Source organism: Mesoplodon bidens, assembly GCF_964165515.1.
Source record: "Mesoplodon bidens genome assembly, chromosome: 16".
NCBI classification, from domain to species: Eukaryota; Metazoa; Chordata; class Mammalia; order Artiodactyla; family Ziphiidae; genus Mesoplodon; species Mesoplodon bidens.
The window spans coordinates 51,219,729-51,237,114 of NC_138173.1; the positions used below are offsets into that span (position 1 = coordinate 51,219,729).

General features: G+C 39.7%; 1 protein-coding gene across 1 annotated transcript in view; it reads left to right on the plus strand.

The window, feature by feature from the left end:
• Window positions 1–17,386, plus strand: part of TRHR (thyrotropin releasing hormone receptor) — a 70,875-nt gene that overhangs the window by 20,948 nt on the left and 32,541 nt on the right. The window contains exons 3-5 of the mRNA XM_081258898.1: window positions 6,502–6,595; window positions 12,214–12,435; window positions 12,987–13,860. Of these exons, the coding sequence (XP_081115024.1) occupies window positions 13,072–13,860 (789 nt within the window). The 5' untranslated portion in view covers window positions 6,502–6,595; window positions 12,214–12,435; window positions 12,987–13,071. The remainder of the gene's footprint in view (window positions 1–6,501; window positions 6,596–12,213; window positions 12,436–12,986; window positions 13,861–17,386) is intronic.

The window sequence follows — 17,386 nt, forward strand, 5'->3', positions numbered from 1 at the left end:
TGTCTCGCCCATTGGACTATAAACTATTTGAGAACATTGGACCCTGTTCTACTTATCTTTGCTCCCCACAATCCTTAGAATAAGAAGATGCACAGTTAACATTTATTTTCTGAAATAACGTTTTGTGCGTGATATTAACTGATTTTTTTGTAATCTGCACATCTTAGCAGTTCACCATTTTCTCTCCCTAAAAGCATGCCCTTGACGACTTTGACATCTTACTCTTTTGCATACACTTACCTTCCTCTTTCATTCTTATATTGATTAAATCATTTGGCTAAGATTCAGAAGTAACCTGAATATTAACACTGGCTGTGATTGCCAAGAGGTTGGAAATCCTACAGAGCTAGTGCATTTGCCCAGGGATGCTGGTATGGTGGGGGCTGCCTATCTTCTCTGCATCAGAGTGGCTTTCAAACCCATTTGACCCATACCCACAGTAAGATGTATATTATATATTATCACCACGTACCTCATACCATCTAGAGCCAGACTTCCAGGTCTGCACCTTGGCTCTGGAATATATCAACTCTCTGTCCTTGTGAAGTTGTTTAACCCCTTGGTTTTCTCACCTGCAAAATGAAGTTGGAAATGAGCTTTATCTCCTAGGATTGTTATGAGAATTAACTGAGTTACTATACATTAAAATTCTTAGAACAGTGTCAGGCACTATAACAGCGTCAGCCATCATATTATTGCTTATATAAATTAAGTGAAACTAGAAGTTTATGAAATAATACCCATATTATTTGCAATCTAAAAAAAAATTTGTCCTGAAATTTTAAATTGATTTCACAACCCAATATTGCATCTCAACTTGCAGTTTGAGGGTAACAATGCTTAGCAATTTCATTCTCTGTTTAAATACTCATTTGATAGAGCTTGGTAAACATCAGTCATTTGGGAGAATCCCTTTAGAACAGGCAGAGGGACTCTAAAGCCTCAGTCAGATAGAGTCATAAGAATGGGCATCCTAGTCTCCCTGACTTACTTCAAGAATTTGTTCAGCAGGATAGAAAGCCCAGAGATAAACCCACACAATACGGTCACCTTATTTTTGATAAAGGAGGCAAGAATATACAATGGAAAAAAGACAGCCTCTTCAGTAAGTGGTGCCAGGAAAACTGGACAGCCACACGTAAAAGAATGAAATTAGAACACTCCCTAACACCATATACAAAAATAAGCTCAGAATGGATTAAAGACCTAAATGTAAGGCCAGACACTATAAAACTCTTAGAGGAAAATATAGGCAGAACACTCTATGATATAAATCACAGCAAGATCCTTTTTGACCCACCTCCTAGAGAAATGGAAATAAAAACAAAAATAAACAAATGGGACCTAATGAAACTTAAAAGCTTTGCACAGCAAAGGAAACCATAAGCAATACGAAAAGACACCCTCAGAATGGCAGAAAATATTTGCAAATGAAGCAACTGACAAAGGATTAATCTCCAAAATTTACATGCAGCTCATGCAGCTCAATATCGAAAAAGCAAACAAACAAATCCAAAAATGGGCAGAAGACCTAAATAGACATTTCTCCAAAGAAAATATACAGATTGCCAGCAAACACATGAAAGGATGCTCAACATCACTAATCATTAGAGAAACGCAAATCAAAACTACAATGAGGTATCACCTCACACCAGTCAGAATGGCCATCATCAAAATATCTACAAACAATAAATGCTGGAGAGGGTGTGGAGAAAAGGGAACCCTCTTGCACTGCTGGTGGGAATGTAAATTGATACAGCCACTATGGAGAATAGTATGGAGGTTCCTTATAAAACTAAAAATAGAACTACCATACGACCCAGCAATGCCACTACTGGGCATATACCCTGAGAAAACCATAATTCAGAAAGAGTCATGTACCACAATGTTCATTGCAGCTCTATTTACAATAACCAGGACATGGAAGCAACCTAAGTGTCCATCGACAGATGAATGGATAAAGAAGATATGGCACATATATACAATGGAATATTACTCAGCCATAAAAAGAAATGAAATGAGTTATTTGTAGTGCGATGGATGGACCTAGAGTCTGTCATACAGAGTGAAGTAAGTCAGAAATAGAAAAGCAAATACTGTATGCTAACACATATATATGGAATCTAAAAAAAATGGTTCTGAAGAACCTAGGGGCAGAGCAAGAATAAAGACGCAGATGTAGAGAATGGACTTGAGGACACATGGAGGAGGAAGGGTAAGCTGGGACGAAGTGAGAGTGTGGCATGGACATATAAACACTCCCAAATGGAAAATAGATAGCTAGTGGGAACCACTAGCACAGGGAGATCAGCTCGGTGCTTTGTGACCACCTAGAGGGGTGGGATAGGGAGGGTGGGAGGCAGACCCAAGAGGAAGGAGATATGGAGATATAGTATATGTATAGCTGATTCACTTTGTTATAAAGCAGAAACTAACACACCACTGTAAAGCAATTACACTCCAATAAAGATGTTAAATATAAATAAATAAATAGAGTGAGATGCAAAAAATAAATAAAATAAAATATCACTGCCTCTTGAAAAAAACAAGAAAGAATTTGTTCAGCAAAAAAAGGAGCTACGCTCTGCACTCCTTTCATCATTAAATAGATTCAAATCCTGTCTTTGCTTTGTCATTTCTTTGTAATACAGAGGAGCATCCAGCTTCTGTAGACAGCCCTGCCACTTCTTGAAATCAACAAGAATTTAGCTGGGTACAACTTCAGAGGACCATGCCTCAAAAATCAGCAGATTTGGGCTTCCCTGGTGGTGCAGTGGTTAAGAATCCGCCTTCCAATGCAGGGGTCCCGGGTTCGAGCCCTGGCCTGGGAAGATCCCACATGCTGTGGAGCAACTAAGTCCATGTGCCACAGCTACTGAAGCCCACGTGCCTAGAGCCTGTGCTCTGCAACAAGAGAAACCTCCGAAGTGAGAAGCCCGCGCACCGCAACAAAGAGTAGTCCCCGCTTCACCTCGACTAGAGAAAGCCTGCGCCCAGCAAAAAAACCCAACGCAGCCAAAATAAATAAATAAATAAATTTATTTATTTTTTAAATCAGCAGATTTAGAAAACAGTCTTTTTCTTCTCCTCTAAATATAGTAGCCATTAACATTTACTCAGTACACTCTTGTGTGGACATAGTTCTAATGATTTTAACTCGTATTACTTCATTTAATCCTAAGAAAAACCCACACACAATCCTATGAGATAGCTACTCTTATTATCCTTACTTTACAAATGAAGATATCAACGTGCAGAAAAGTTAAATGACTCACAAAAGTCACACAGACAGTAAGTGAACCGGGATGAAAGACCAGTCAGTCTGTTAAGAACCATGGGCTTTGTATATGCCTTTGCATTGGGCTCTATGTTTGTCCAAGGGTGGAGGAGTCAGGCACTGCACGTGTGATAGAGTAGCGTTCACCATGGGACATCCTCAGAGAGAACGTGGCACCTACTGCTGTCCACTGAGAATTTTCTATGCATGGTAGCTTCCCTACACCCCAGCTGATTGGTCAGGGGCCATTTGTCCAACTCTTTATTGCTTTTTTCTCTCCTGGACCAAAGAGTCCTTCTCCTTGGCCTTGTGAATTTACTCCATACCATTTCACATAGAATTAGTCACTCCTAACACCTTACAGCTTTAAAAATATGTACATACGTCAATTATAGCAGCTAACACACTGCATTATAATTGGCAGTTTGTATAAATCACCCCTGCCAGGCTGGGAACTCCTCTGTGCTTTTCATATTCACATTTCTATCTATAGAGTCTGGCAGAGAGCCTGTCAAATAACTGGCACTCAAAAAGGCAGCATTTAACAAGTGTGAATGTATGAGCAGGTGGACTGACAAATGAACCTCCACACTGAAGGTGAGAAATCACTCTGCAATGTTGTCTCAATTCATTCACCACACTTCTTTCTTGCCATTCTTCTTCGAAAAGTATTTCCCAGAAGACTGAAAGTTTAAGAAACATTGTAACAAAATACTTCAGCAGTATCTCACCTTAGAGGAAATTACTATGACATGTCACAAACTGAAAATTTGTTCCACATTAATGCCTCTTTTTATTTTTAACAAAATTATTTTCAGTATTGAGGTGGCCTTTGATTCTCTAAGATGCTATACTTTTGATTTTGGCAGATCTTACTTATCTCCTTCAAACAAACCCCTGCTTCCTATCACCGTCACTCCCAACAAGCCCCACCCACCTTCTCCAAGGGTTTGGGCCACCTGTGCGGGGGTCCGAAAACATTTCCTCAGGGAGATGCATCCCTTCTGCACGTCAGTGCTTGGATGATTTCATCAGTAACACCAAATAGTCAGCTGCCACTACAATCTAATAATTAAGTGACCGGATTTTATTCTTAACTACTTACAGTCTTCCTTTCCCTTTTTTTTAAAAAAAATGTACAGTTTCAGTATTCTGTGCTCTCCTTTCTGTCTTAGCATACTATGTAAGCCAACAATTCCTGACAACTAAAACAAGCCACTTTTTTCAACGTTTCCTATCACAATCGTAATTTCAAAGGCATCAGTAAGAATTTCAGTTCTACAAATTCCCTCATTCATTATGAACATAATTATGGTGAATGAACAAATGCTTGTATTTTGTTAATTAATTAGTAAACAATTATGGAGGCATAAAAACATTTAATGTTATAATTCACATTTACTGGGTTTTAGAAGAATAAAAGAGATACAGCACTAGGATCTCCACAGAGATATATCTTAGCCAAACCACTAAAAAACCCCATTGGATTCAGCAAGACATATTTTATAACTTAGAAATTTTAAAGGTGGTATGTGGTGTTTTAGCAAATTTAATAATACCAGTTTTATTTTCCATGAACACATTGCATTTATAGAATAATAAATATACTAAACTTTTATTATGTGCCAAGTACTGGACTGAGTGCTTGATATATATTATGTCATTTACTCAGCATATCTGTTCTATGAATTAAGTTTAAGGCAATCATTTGGGAAAATTAATTCACTCATTTATACAACAAATTCATGTTGTATACGAACTGCCTTTTCTGTATACTCTGTGTATTGTCTCTGCTGCATGCTGGGGGACACACAAATGCATAAAGCAGAGTTCACCCTAAGTGTGTACAGTTACTTTCTGCTTTGAATTTTTTATATGTAGCCATTATATAGGTTTCTATGAAAACAAAACATTATGTAAATTTGTATGAAAATGGTGCAATCATTTTGGAAAACATTTTGGTGATTTCTTAAAAATGTAAGAATATACTAAATTTATGTCCCAACAATTTTCACTCTTGGAATTTGGTAATTCTTATCCAAGAAAAATGGCAGAATGTTTTTACAGACATTGTATTTGCATACATATTTATAGAAGTTTCACTCATATTAACCAAAACCTGAAAACAAGTGAAATATCCACCAACAGGCGATTGGATAAAATATGATATATCCATATAGCCATATGATGGAATGTTGTGCAGCAATAAAAGGGAAAAAACTAATAATTCATGCAACAAAATGGGTAAACATAAAAAAATTATGCTGATTTATGTGTGCATAAGAGTGCGTACTGTATAATTGCACTTATATGAAACTCTTCAAAAGATAAATATAGTCTAGAGATAGAAAGCTGAGCAACATTTACCTGAACATAGAATTGTTCAGGGAATACAGAATTGAATGGGAAGGAACACAGGAAACATTTTAGGATGATGGAAGTTTTCTGTATCTTAATTGTGGTCGTGGCTCCAAAGTTATATGTATTTGCTATAACTCACAAAACTCTACATTTAAAGTGAATTTATTTTATGTAAATTGTACCTCGATAAAATTGATTTTTAAATGATATATACATATCTGGGAAGCAGTGTTATGTGTCTGCATCTGTGTCTCTGACATAATAAATAAGAGCAGATTGGGCTTCCCTCGTGGCGCAGTGGTTGAGAGTTTGCCTGCCGATGCAGGGGACACGGGTTCGTGCCCTGGTCCGGAAAGATCCCACATGCCGCGGAGCGGCTGGACCCGTGAGCCATGGCCGCTGAGCCTGCGCGTCCGGAGCCTGTGCTCCGCAGGGGGAGAGGCCACAACAGTGAGAGGCCCGCGTACTGCAAACAAACAAATAAATAAATAAGAGCAGAGGAGGAACTGAAGGTCAAATACAAAGTTGATAGACTTAGTAAGCAAAAAAAGCATTTTATTGATAAAGTCTTACACAACCATTTATGTAAGGATACAAATTCGGACTTGAAATTCCTAGCAGCCAGAGTCAGCCATGTTCAGCTTACAAAATGGAATTTTATAATAACTAAATTACAGTAACTTTTTAACATTATATGAATTTTTAAAAATAACTTTAGTGTTCCATAAAACATGCAATAAATCAAAATAATAAGAAGCTCAGACGTTTTTCCTTTTTATTTATTTATTTATTTTAAATTGAAGTATAGTTGATTTATGAGCTCAGAAGTTTTGATTAAAATTCTTATTCAATCTTTTGTGTAGGTCATGACACTTTGGGGAAACTTGTGTAACTGGTGTTAACACTTCCTGAACATGCTTCACCCAACCAGATAACAAATGCTACATACTGCAGAGGGTAAGAAGCTATGTCTATGTGTTTCTACTTTTTCATTTTAAAATATTTTTAGGTTGACTGCTACTGTACTTCATTTTTAAATCTAAGATCTTATTTTCTCCAGAAATGTGGACACTAGGGAATGGAAAAATAAGAGCATACATGGTTGAGAAATAGGAAGGGCACTTTGTGCCCAAAATATACAACATTACTGTAAAACTTATTTCCCTTTCAGGTTCTGTACCTTTTCAATAAGCACAAACACAACTTCATAATCCTATTTCATAAAGTATTTTTCTTTGTTGATCAACAGCCAACAGTTTTCTCTAGCTAACATTTAAATTTCAGCGAAAATGAATTTTGATATCTTTTCTATAATGTTTGCCAAATGCTTTCTTTTACTCAGAGCTCTGTGATCAAGCTTACACCTGAACAGGGAAATTCTGAAGGATACTTAGTTCAGTATCTAGGTGACTTAGCATCAAATCCTGAGTTGACTTTGTTTACTACTTCCAGAACCCAAACCTTCTATCCCAGTTCCAGTGACCCAGTCTTCTGTGGTTTCTGTGTCAGAATCTCAACTCAATAGGCTGTACCTCACTCTGCTCTTCTAAATCTAGAAACCTGTATAGTTATATAATTTTTCTCAGGAACCAGAGTCTGTGCTAGTGTTCTGTTGCCAACATTTTGTGTTGTCACCTTTCCAAATCTGGGTGGGTTACCCGCACCTAGTTTACTCACCTCCCTGGCCCTCCTGCAGCCTGGATGCCCACATACCACCACTCCCTCACCTCCAGAGACCAACATTTGTTGGTGTAGCTCAGTGGTTCTTAATCATCACTGTACATACCAAAGGTTAGGCTTCACTTCCTGACTAATTAAATAAGAATATCTGGGAAAGGGACCTAACTATTTATATTTTTTTAAACTCCCCAGACAATTCTGAAATTCAACAAGGGATGGAAAGGGAAAATTCGTTATATTGATGCTGTCTTTATTTAAAAAGTTGATATTGTATTCATCATAGACTTTTTTGCATAAACTTTAATTTTAAAAATATTGCATTAAAATATTGATGGTATTAATTACTGAGGTTTTTGGCACCCCCTTAAATTTTGCCCTCTCCTCAGCATGGTCTGGGTCCTGCAAACCACTGACCTAGCTAGATGCTTTACAGTATCTCTGACCCCAGTGCCACTTGACCACAGTGAGCATAGATATTCTCTTTTGCAGCAATCCCCCACCTGCCAAGCCAAGCTCCATGTATGATAGCAGAGATGAAAAAAACTGATAGATACAGAGGAGAACAAGTCAGTTGCTTTTGTCCAGAGCCCCACTCTCTTTCTCAGGCCCTAGTCCAATCTGAGGACATACACCAAAGCCCAAAATACTTAGGAGGGCTAAGCTGATATGTAAATTTTTAAAATTTTCTCTAGGTTATTCTGATTCATCATTGCTCCCACCTCCCACACCAGAACCGCTGAGCTAGATCATATAGTACAAGGTTATTCGAAGTGTGGTCCACAGACAAGCAGCGTCAGCATCACCTGGAGTTTATGAGAAATGCACATACTCAGGTCCCACCCTAGGGCTACTGAAACAGCAATTTGGGGACCGTTTTATCAGGTTTTAACAAGCTCTCCTGGAGATCCAGATGCACTCTAACATTTGAGAAATGCTGATAGCATAAATAATCATCTTTCTACTAAAGGGTTCATGACAACCAGCTGATAGCCAGCTACTACCTAGACAGCTAAGATCACCTTCAAAGACCAGGGTAGGGCTTTCCTGAATTCCTCTTACGTAGAATTCTTGTAGAATTCCTCTTGTGTAAAATCATGTCAGCCACTGTGTCTCAGAGACAGAGACTTGGCCAAGCAGATGATTCCCTGGGGTAGCCAAGAAAGGGAAAGCCAGATACCAAGAGCAAACTGTCTGGGTGGGAACACCAAGAGTGGGAAGCAGAAGTGCTAAATCTTTCCTCAAGCTTTAGGGTCAAGTCTGAGGCCAGGCCAAAAAAAAAAAAAAAAACTCCCAGCTTGGAGTCTAAGGGCGTTCTTACAAAGGAGCCCGTAAGTGTAATGCTCATTCTTATTGATGCTAGCCAAGTGGCACACGACTGAGAAGGCCTGGCTAAAGGTCAGAGGAAACGGAGCAAAACTGAAAGTGGGCAATGAGAAGTTTGTGCACCATCTACATGCTGTAACCATGACTTAGCAACCTTTTTTCAAAACAGACGCCACTGAACTATTTTCAAAGGATGCGTTTCTCTCTAGTCAGAATTACTCAAAAGATATAAAAGTCACAGTTGGTTAGAATTTAAGATATTATTGTGAGAAAAAAATCTCATTCCAAAATGTAAAGTGTAATCTAGTTGTACACTATTTCTTTTTTTTTTTATCGTCTTTATTGGAGTATAATTGCTTTACAATGGTGTGTTAGTTTCTGCTTTATAACAAAGTGAATCAGTTATACATATACATATGTTCCCATATCTCTTCCCTCTTGCGTCTCCCTCCCTCCCACCCTCCCTATCCCACCCCTCTAGGTGGTCACAAAGCACCGAGCTGATCTCCCTGTGCTATGCGGCTGCTTCCCACTAGCTATCTATTTTACGTTTGGTAGTGTATATATGTCCATGCCACTCTCTTGCTTTGTCACAGCTTACCCTTCCCCCTCCCATATCCTCAAGTCCATTCTCTAGTAGGTCTGTGTCTTTATTCCCGTCTTACCCCTAGGTTCTTCATGACATTTTTTCCCCTTAGATTCCATATATATGTGTTAGCATACGGTATTTGTTTTTCTCTTTCACTCTGTATGACAGACTCTAGGTCCATTTCTGTGCAGTTCTTTACACTTAGGGAGCATTTATTAGATATTGTCTGATTGAGATTTACAAATAAAAAACCTACCTTATGAAATCACAGTTACTTTGAAAATATAATTTTGCACAGAGCGTAAATTAGCTTGAAAACAGACAGGACCATAAGGGACAGGCAAGGCTGGGATGGTGAAAGCAGAAGGTTGTACTCTCCAGAGAGGAAGGAACTAGCTAAAGGGGAGGGAAGGCGGAACCAAGGGTAGTCTGAGTCAGAGCAGAAAGGAGCGCTCCTTACTCTGCAAGCTGCCTGGTGGTCATCAGCTGTTGTCTCGTCACCAGCTCATACTCCTCACGGCCAAAGCAGAATCAGAAAATTACCCCCCCACCCCCCAAAATCCTTGCCACTTTACACAGCTGGGCCTTATATATTCTATCTCCTCCAGTCAGAATATCTTCACTCATCCCACCCTTCAAAAAGAAGCTCTACTTTTCTTCAAGACTGTTCTCAGATGTGACCTTGCCTCGGAAGCCCTCGCTGGCCCCTCAGTCTGCTGTGCCTGCCACCCACAAATGCTTTCCCCTTCACAACCTAAGCCCTCTCAACGTATCTATGCATATTTGTAACTGTTCATAAGTCCGCTTCTCCCAATACACCATGACCTATTTGAAGGTGAAAACAAAATGTTATATACTAGATGCCTGGTACATAGTAAGAGTTTAACAATTAAGTGCTAAAAGAATGAATAGGGACACCAACTGAAGACTCAGAATGATGTCCTTACATAGAAATGCTGAAAAATGTGCTAAGATTTGGAGGGAGGTGGAATTGCCAGGGCAGGTAGCATTGTAGATGTTCTCTCCCCTCATGTTTACTACCCAAGACTTAAAATAAGGTCTCTTCAGAAGGCCTGAAAGCTGACTAAAATCCTGGGGACAATGAGAGGGGAAGATGTGCTTTATGAAGTGTGACTTGTGAAGAGGCCTTTCAGATTGGAGGTGGTGGGGTTGGGATGGGGTAGGGAGGCCATGCTTTCACCTTAGAAAGCACTTTTCATTCCAAAATGCAGAGGACTCGACCAGAAACAAGGTGTTCAGAGTAATCTCTGTCCTCTAGGGCAGGGAGAGAAGTAAAGCTGGCACTGAATCTGCTAAACCAGTTGAGTGAACAAACTAGAAGGTGGGCAGAAATCCTATTCAGGGTAAAAGAGTTTGTATTTGGCTGGTACCCTCTACTGTCTCTCTCAGGAACTGCATGTGATACAAGTCAAGACTCGAAAGGCTACAGAGGCCAGGTGTGCAGGATTACTGAGTGAAGCTGGCCTGTGTGACAGAAAAGAGGGAGGAAAAGAGGAGGGGATGCATCCTGTCCCCCCACAGTCTGCTACTCACAATCACTACTCAGCTTCAGATGATTATTTCTAGCAGGAATATGGACTCTTGGTTGCCAGATCTTTCCATGTTTATGAGAGGCAGAAATCCAGATTTACTATACAATCTCTCAGTATTGAAAGGTAGACAGACGATAGTCTACCTTTGAGCCTACATTGTGCAGGCCAAATAATACATTTCGGAAGCCTGAATCTGAGTCCTGGGTCATTAATTTGTAACTCTGGTAGATTCAGAAGGAGAAGTGATACTCAAGGAGCCCTCAATGGTTCAGAGGGTGGAATTCACTCAATATGATTCAAGCTTCGCCTTCATCCCATTGTTACCTAGCCTTGAACATGACTCTGATTCCTTCATGGTCCTGTCTACACCGAATCTATTCTTCCACTGACATCTTCTAGAAAAAAGAACATCTAAACTTCTTAGAGTAGAGAATCAACCTGTTCACTATATAAGGCATTAAGTTAAGGGCTGTTATTCATTGTCAGTCTGAAATAAAAGTGGACAAACATTAACATTTTGTGTATAAAGTTGGTGCCTGGAGAAGAAAGACCTATTTTCTGAGATCCCATTAAAAAGTATAAAGATTTGCCCATGGGCTACTTCAGAGAAATAAAAATCAAGCCGAAGTACACTTTCCTAAAAAAGATTGTTTATAAAGTTTTGTTTCAGAGGAGGTTGTCAGAGTGGCCCTGGTTTAGATTTCCATCTAGAAATAAATTGACACAAAACATTGCTGGGTGGTGCATGTTGGTTGGCAGTCCAGAGGGTGGGTGAAGAGGGGAGAGGCGTCCAGAACAGTTAGAGAGATCCTAGTAAGTGATGCAGAGCCAGAGTTGAAAAACAACGTTCATAGATCATATGTAGGTTTAAATAGATGTTCTTAGCTCAAACAGGTTTTTAAAAAATCTTTATAAGCCTCAGAAGATTGCAGCTGAAATGGTTTAGAATCCATTTCAACTCATTTTCCATTCATATAATATGAGAGGAGGGAGTCAATTTCACTGGTTCACTGGAGTCTAAGGGTTTCCATAGTAGGGAAAGAAGTTGATTTCAGCTCAGACACATATCTCAAGCTTCAAGGGCTGTGTCTGGACTGTGAAGGATTTGCCATCCCCAAGTCCTATCAAACAGGGAGTGTAAATATATTTCAGGGCTGCCTCAGGTACTGGAGTTTCTGTAGAACTTAAACTATAAACAACTATAAGACCAGCTGCCTCTGGACCCCTTGCTGGTGATTTCAGCCTTCCAGATTAGAACTGTATCCCTAGCACATTTAAAAGTAAATCCTTCGAGGGGAGAAGATTATGAATCAGTGAGGACTGACTGGCATTTGAGATTGTGTGTGTGTTTGCGCGTGTGTGGGAGGGGGGCGGGGGGAGACAGAGAGAGCGAGCATGTTCTCATTAGGGGACGATCTACGATTTGACAGGCTCTCTGCTGCTGCTTCTGCTGCTGCTTCTGCTGCGGCTGTATGGTCTGTCATCAGTTGGAAAGGCTGCAAGGGTTTAGAAGAACCGCAGTTCTGAAGACAGAGCACTGCTAAGTAGTCTCCCTGTCAAACAAAGTAGATGAGGTTTTCTGCAGCGTTGGAAACTCGCGCTGAATACTGCTTCATCCACCTGGAAAAGCAGGCAACACTACAGAGGAAAAGGTAAGAGAAGAAATTGTTCTCTGTTGGGTCTGCAGGGCAGAGGGCATGGGGAGAGGTAGCTTTAAAGGCTAGCTATTTTGTAGCAAAGGGATCTCACCCTTTGAGAGCAGAGGAGGCAGATGCTAATTTTCTGTCAAGCTTGATCATTGAGCCTCTTGGCTTTTCCCCCCTCATATCTTTTGCTTCTCCATTGTACTTTTCCCAGGCATCTGAGAGATGTCTTTGTATTTATTTTTCAGGTAGCAGATATTGTTTCTTTTTTTTTTTTTTCCATTGAGCACTCTTTCAAAACAAGGAGCATTTTCTCCGTCTCTTTTCTTGAGCATTTTTCTCCATTAAGAAAAAAACTGGTCCCTCTTATGGTAAGGTAGTCAAAACAGTTATTCCATCCTACACTAGAGTTGCAATAAAAGGGGTTTTGGGGGGTACATATGAGCCCTATTACTGCCGAAAAATGGGAAGTGAAAGGAGAGGAGAATTACCTGTAAGTGACTGTGACTTGATCAGAACTGGTGATGCTGTGAATGAATATGAACTGTAACTCTTCACAGGGGGAGAGAACCACTGTGATAAAGGCAGGGCACTGGAAAGAAGATGTGTTGAGAAGTGTTTCAGAGAAACCTCAAGCCACTAGAGATGGAAAACGAGACAGTAAGTGAACTGAACCAAACACAGCTTCAGCCTCGAGCCGTGGTGGCCCTAGAATACCAAGTGGTCACCATCTTACTTGTGCTTATTATTTGTGGTCTGGGCATCGTGGGCAACATCATGGTAGTCCTGGTGGTCATGAGAACCAAGCACATGAGGACGCCCACAAACTGCTACCTGGTGAGTCTAGCAGTGGCTGATCTCATGGTCCTGGTGGCCGCAGGCCTCCCCAACATAACGGACAGTATCTATGGTTCCTGGGTTTATGGCTACGTTGGATGCCTCTGCATTACTTACCTCCAGTACTTGGGCATTAATGCATCCTCTTGTTCAATCACAGCATTTACCATTGAGAGGTACATAGCAATCTGTCACCCCATCAAAGCCCAGTTTCTCTGCACATTTTCCAGAGCCAAAAAGATCATCATCTTTGTCTGGGCTTTCACATCCATTTACTGTATGCTGTGGTTCTTCTTGCTGGATCTCAATATTAGCACCTATAAAGATGCTATTGTGGTGTCCTGTGGCTACAAGATCTCCAGGAATTACTACTCACCTATTTACCTAATGGACTTTGGTGTCTTTTATGTTGTTCCAATGATCCTGGCCACTGTCCTCTATGGATTCATAGCTAGGATCCTCTTCTTAAATCCCATTCCTTCAGATCCTAAAGAAAACTCTAAGACATGGAAAAATGACTCAACCCATCAGAACAAGAATTTGAATTCAAAGACCTCTAGTAGGTATTTCAACAGCACAGTATCTTCAAGGAAGCAGGTAAGCAAATCTGAACCTCCAAGTCCACAGAGAAAATGTGGGAGAGAGTTCCCTGTGAGATGGGATCAACTTTGCCCTACTTAGCTAATGGTAAAACTAAAATACAATCATGCAAATGTTTCACAGTGTAAGCTTCTGCTTTACATATTAAATCCACCTCTAAAACAACTGAAGATCTAAAAATAGATGGGAAAATGTTGATAGCACATCAGCAGATACCAGTTCACATGCTATTAGGATATAAGGAAATATAACAAAAACCCTAGAATTCCACCTTTAAAGTGTTCGCGCCTCTCTGAGAAATGTTATCAAAATATTTAGACCATTTCTGGCTTCTATAGGGAGCAGCTGGATATTTTTAAGAATTCTATTGTCTGACAAATATTTCACAAGATAGTTTGAGTAAAGATGAGTCAAAACAATAATGAAACTGAGAGGGGTTACTGGACTTTTTTCTTTTTTTTAGTCTTAGTGGAGAAAGATTCTATTACCTTCTCTTCCACCTCCCTACAAAGTGTCCCAGCATGTAGCAGTTCAAAATGCACTTTGCTCAGGAAATGTTCTAATAAAAGGCTAACACCAAGCTCAATTTGTTACAAACAATTATTGAATTTTTTTTTAAATGTCTGTTTTTCTTGCTATGTATAACTAAAAATCCTTTTATGTTTCAGATCACCTGAATGCTCAGGTGGTTACAGTTGAATAATGGTTTTATATGAGTTAAACAAATGGTTTCAATTTGTTTCAGTAGATATGGTTTATAAGACAATACAGGAATGAAATACTTTTATATCATATGCACATTTACCTATAGTTACACAATTGTTCTAAGTTATCTATGAACTTGGCTTTCAGGTCCTTTTCCTTCTTTGTTAAACAGAAAAAAAATAGATGGTAAACATCCTCAGAGCTGAAAAGAAAAACCTGAAATCAACAATACTGGCTCTTTCAAATGGGTTGAATTTTCTTTCTGTTTTTTAAAATCCTGCAGGAATATAGTTCTTCCTATGTGCACAGATAGAAACTGAGGGTACTTTTTTTTTTTTTTTTTTTTTTTTTGCGGTACACTGGCCTCTCACTGTTGTGGCCTCTCCCGTTGCACAGCACAGGCTCCAGATGCCCAGGCTCAGCGGCCATGGCTCACGGGCCCAGCCGCTCCGCGGCATGTGGAATCCTCCCGGACCGGGGCACAAACCTATGTCCCCTGCATTGGCAGGCAGATTCTTAACCACTGCACCACCAGGGAAACCCATGAGTGTACTTTTTAAAGTAAGCACATGAATCATCCACACTATCACTTCCTAAACTCTAGATCAGCTGAAATATGAAGAATTGTAATTGGACATTGGGCACATAGTGAAATAAGTTACTAATAAATGTAGGTGTTTTAGACATGCATGAAATGAATAATGAACTGTCACTAGAAAGAAATATATATGACATTTTAAATGATACCATGATACTTGGTTTATATAACATTTAGTATTAAAGATGCCCAGGTGATAGAAAAGACTTGAGCAACTAGGGAAGAGTTGAGCAACTATTGCCAGCTCTTAGATTTCTGTTGCTTTGGGTCTAGCAGTACTACCTAATACAAGGCATATTTACTGGGCCTTGTATTGGGCATCTATTACCCAAAACTTGATCAAGGGAAACTTAGAGAGATCTGTTGGCCATCTGCCAAGGCAAACATTAAGAGAGTAAAGAATACAATAAGAGAGTAAAGAATACGTACATCTCAGTTAGAGACTAAACATGGGGTAATGTCTGTAGCAAAGAAGGTCAGGGAGTAGATTCATTCATTAGACTCTAATTTAGATCCTTGTTTTAAATTCTAAAAAATTGTTTGTCTGGTCTAATATCTTCCCTTTCAATTATAGTCATTAGCACCTATCAGCGTTAATAATGTGCTTTAAATTGCTAATTGTGTTACATGTTCACACTCTTATTTCAAAGCTGTTACAAATAGGCTGCCCTTATAGAGGCTGAGTGGTAAGAGAAAAAGCCAAAGATTTGACTCCAAATACCCTGGGCTTTAAAATGCCAGCGCTCTACTCAAGCTTGGATGTATGATCATGGGTAAGCAGAACTCTCTGAGCCTCAGTTTCCTCATCTTTAAGGATAAGGATAAATAACAGCCAGGGTTGGTGTGAAGGTTTAATGAAATACCTTATGAAAGACACCTAAAATAGACTGTTGGTTCATCTGAATGTTTAATTAGTCTCATTCTGAGTTTTTTTAATATGTTGGCAACTGTAAGGGAAATATTTATTCTTTAAAATATGCATTCACCATTTAAACAAAGATCATTTGTTGAGCAGGTGTGTATATGATATAGCAACTTCTCCAGGATCTTTTTAATAATTAGGGCATTTGGAATTGTATTCAGAGAATTTGGGGTTGTCACAATAACATCCCTGTCACTTAGCATCAGGAGCTGAGATGAGATGCCAAATGACCTGCAATGTGCTAGACAGCCCTGCACAATGAAGTGCCCTGTTACAGATGTCAATAACACCCTCCTTGAGAAACAAGGGATGCCATATAAATCAAAAGAAGTGTATTGCAGTAATATGTTGTGTAATTCAGTCTTGATTATAGATAGGAGGAGAGTTCAGAGAAAGGAAAGGAAATTATGGGTCTAGAGGGATCAGAGAAGCCTTCATGGAAGAGGTAGCATTTGAGAAGGCTCTGGAAGGATGAAGATAATTTGGAAAGTAAAAGTCAGGAGGGACAGCACTTTACACAGAAAGGACATGGCTGGGATGAGAATGGTATGGATTTGGAGAAGGGGTCAGGAAGGGGATTTTTATAGTACGTAGTGATTTGGTTGACTAAAATGAAGTCTTTGGGGAACAGCAAAAAGTAAGATTGGATTGATGTGTGTGTGTGTGAGAGAGAGAGAGAGAGAAGGAGAGTGAGGGAAAGGGCTGTGGAGGATCCCCACTATCAGGCAGAGCAAGGAGTTTGAACTTAGTGCAGGGACAATGAAGAAAGTGAGTGATGAGCAGGTGGCAGCAATGAGGAAAGTGATGTTTGGGGACAATAAATCGGACAGCTGTGGACCAGGCAGGATTAGAGGCTGAGAGACTTGTGGCAGAGGGACCACTTTGGAAATTGTTGGTAGTAATTCAGGCAGGAAGTAGTATGACTCTCTATCAGGAGAATGTAAAGTAAGGTGTGAACCGGAGAGAGCTTTCAAAGAAAGAGAGGGTGAGATGTGGACATATCAGATACAAAGGATGAAGAGGGAACAATTCAATGTGGCTTCAGGGTTCCGAGTCTGGAAGAACAGTCGTGCCTCCAGTGAATGGAATAAGAGCCATGGGGGGAGTCAGTTTTGTCCAAAATCAGTGACCCTTTGATCTGGCTCTTCCTCTTCTGAAACGGTTCTTCTCTTAAATCTTCCAAAGGTTCTAACTCCACCTCCTATAACCCAAGGACTATTATTCTAATATTTTCTCTGCATGTTTTTTCTTTCAGGCAATTTTAATTTACATTTTAATAAATATTCTGTCTGCACCAG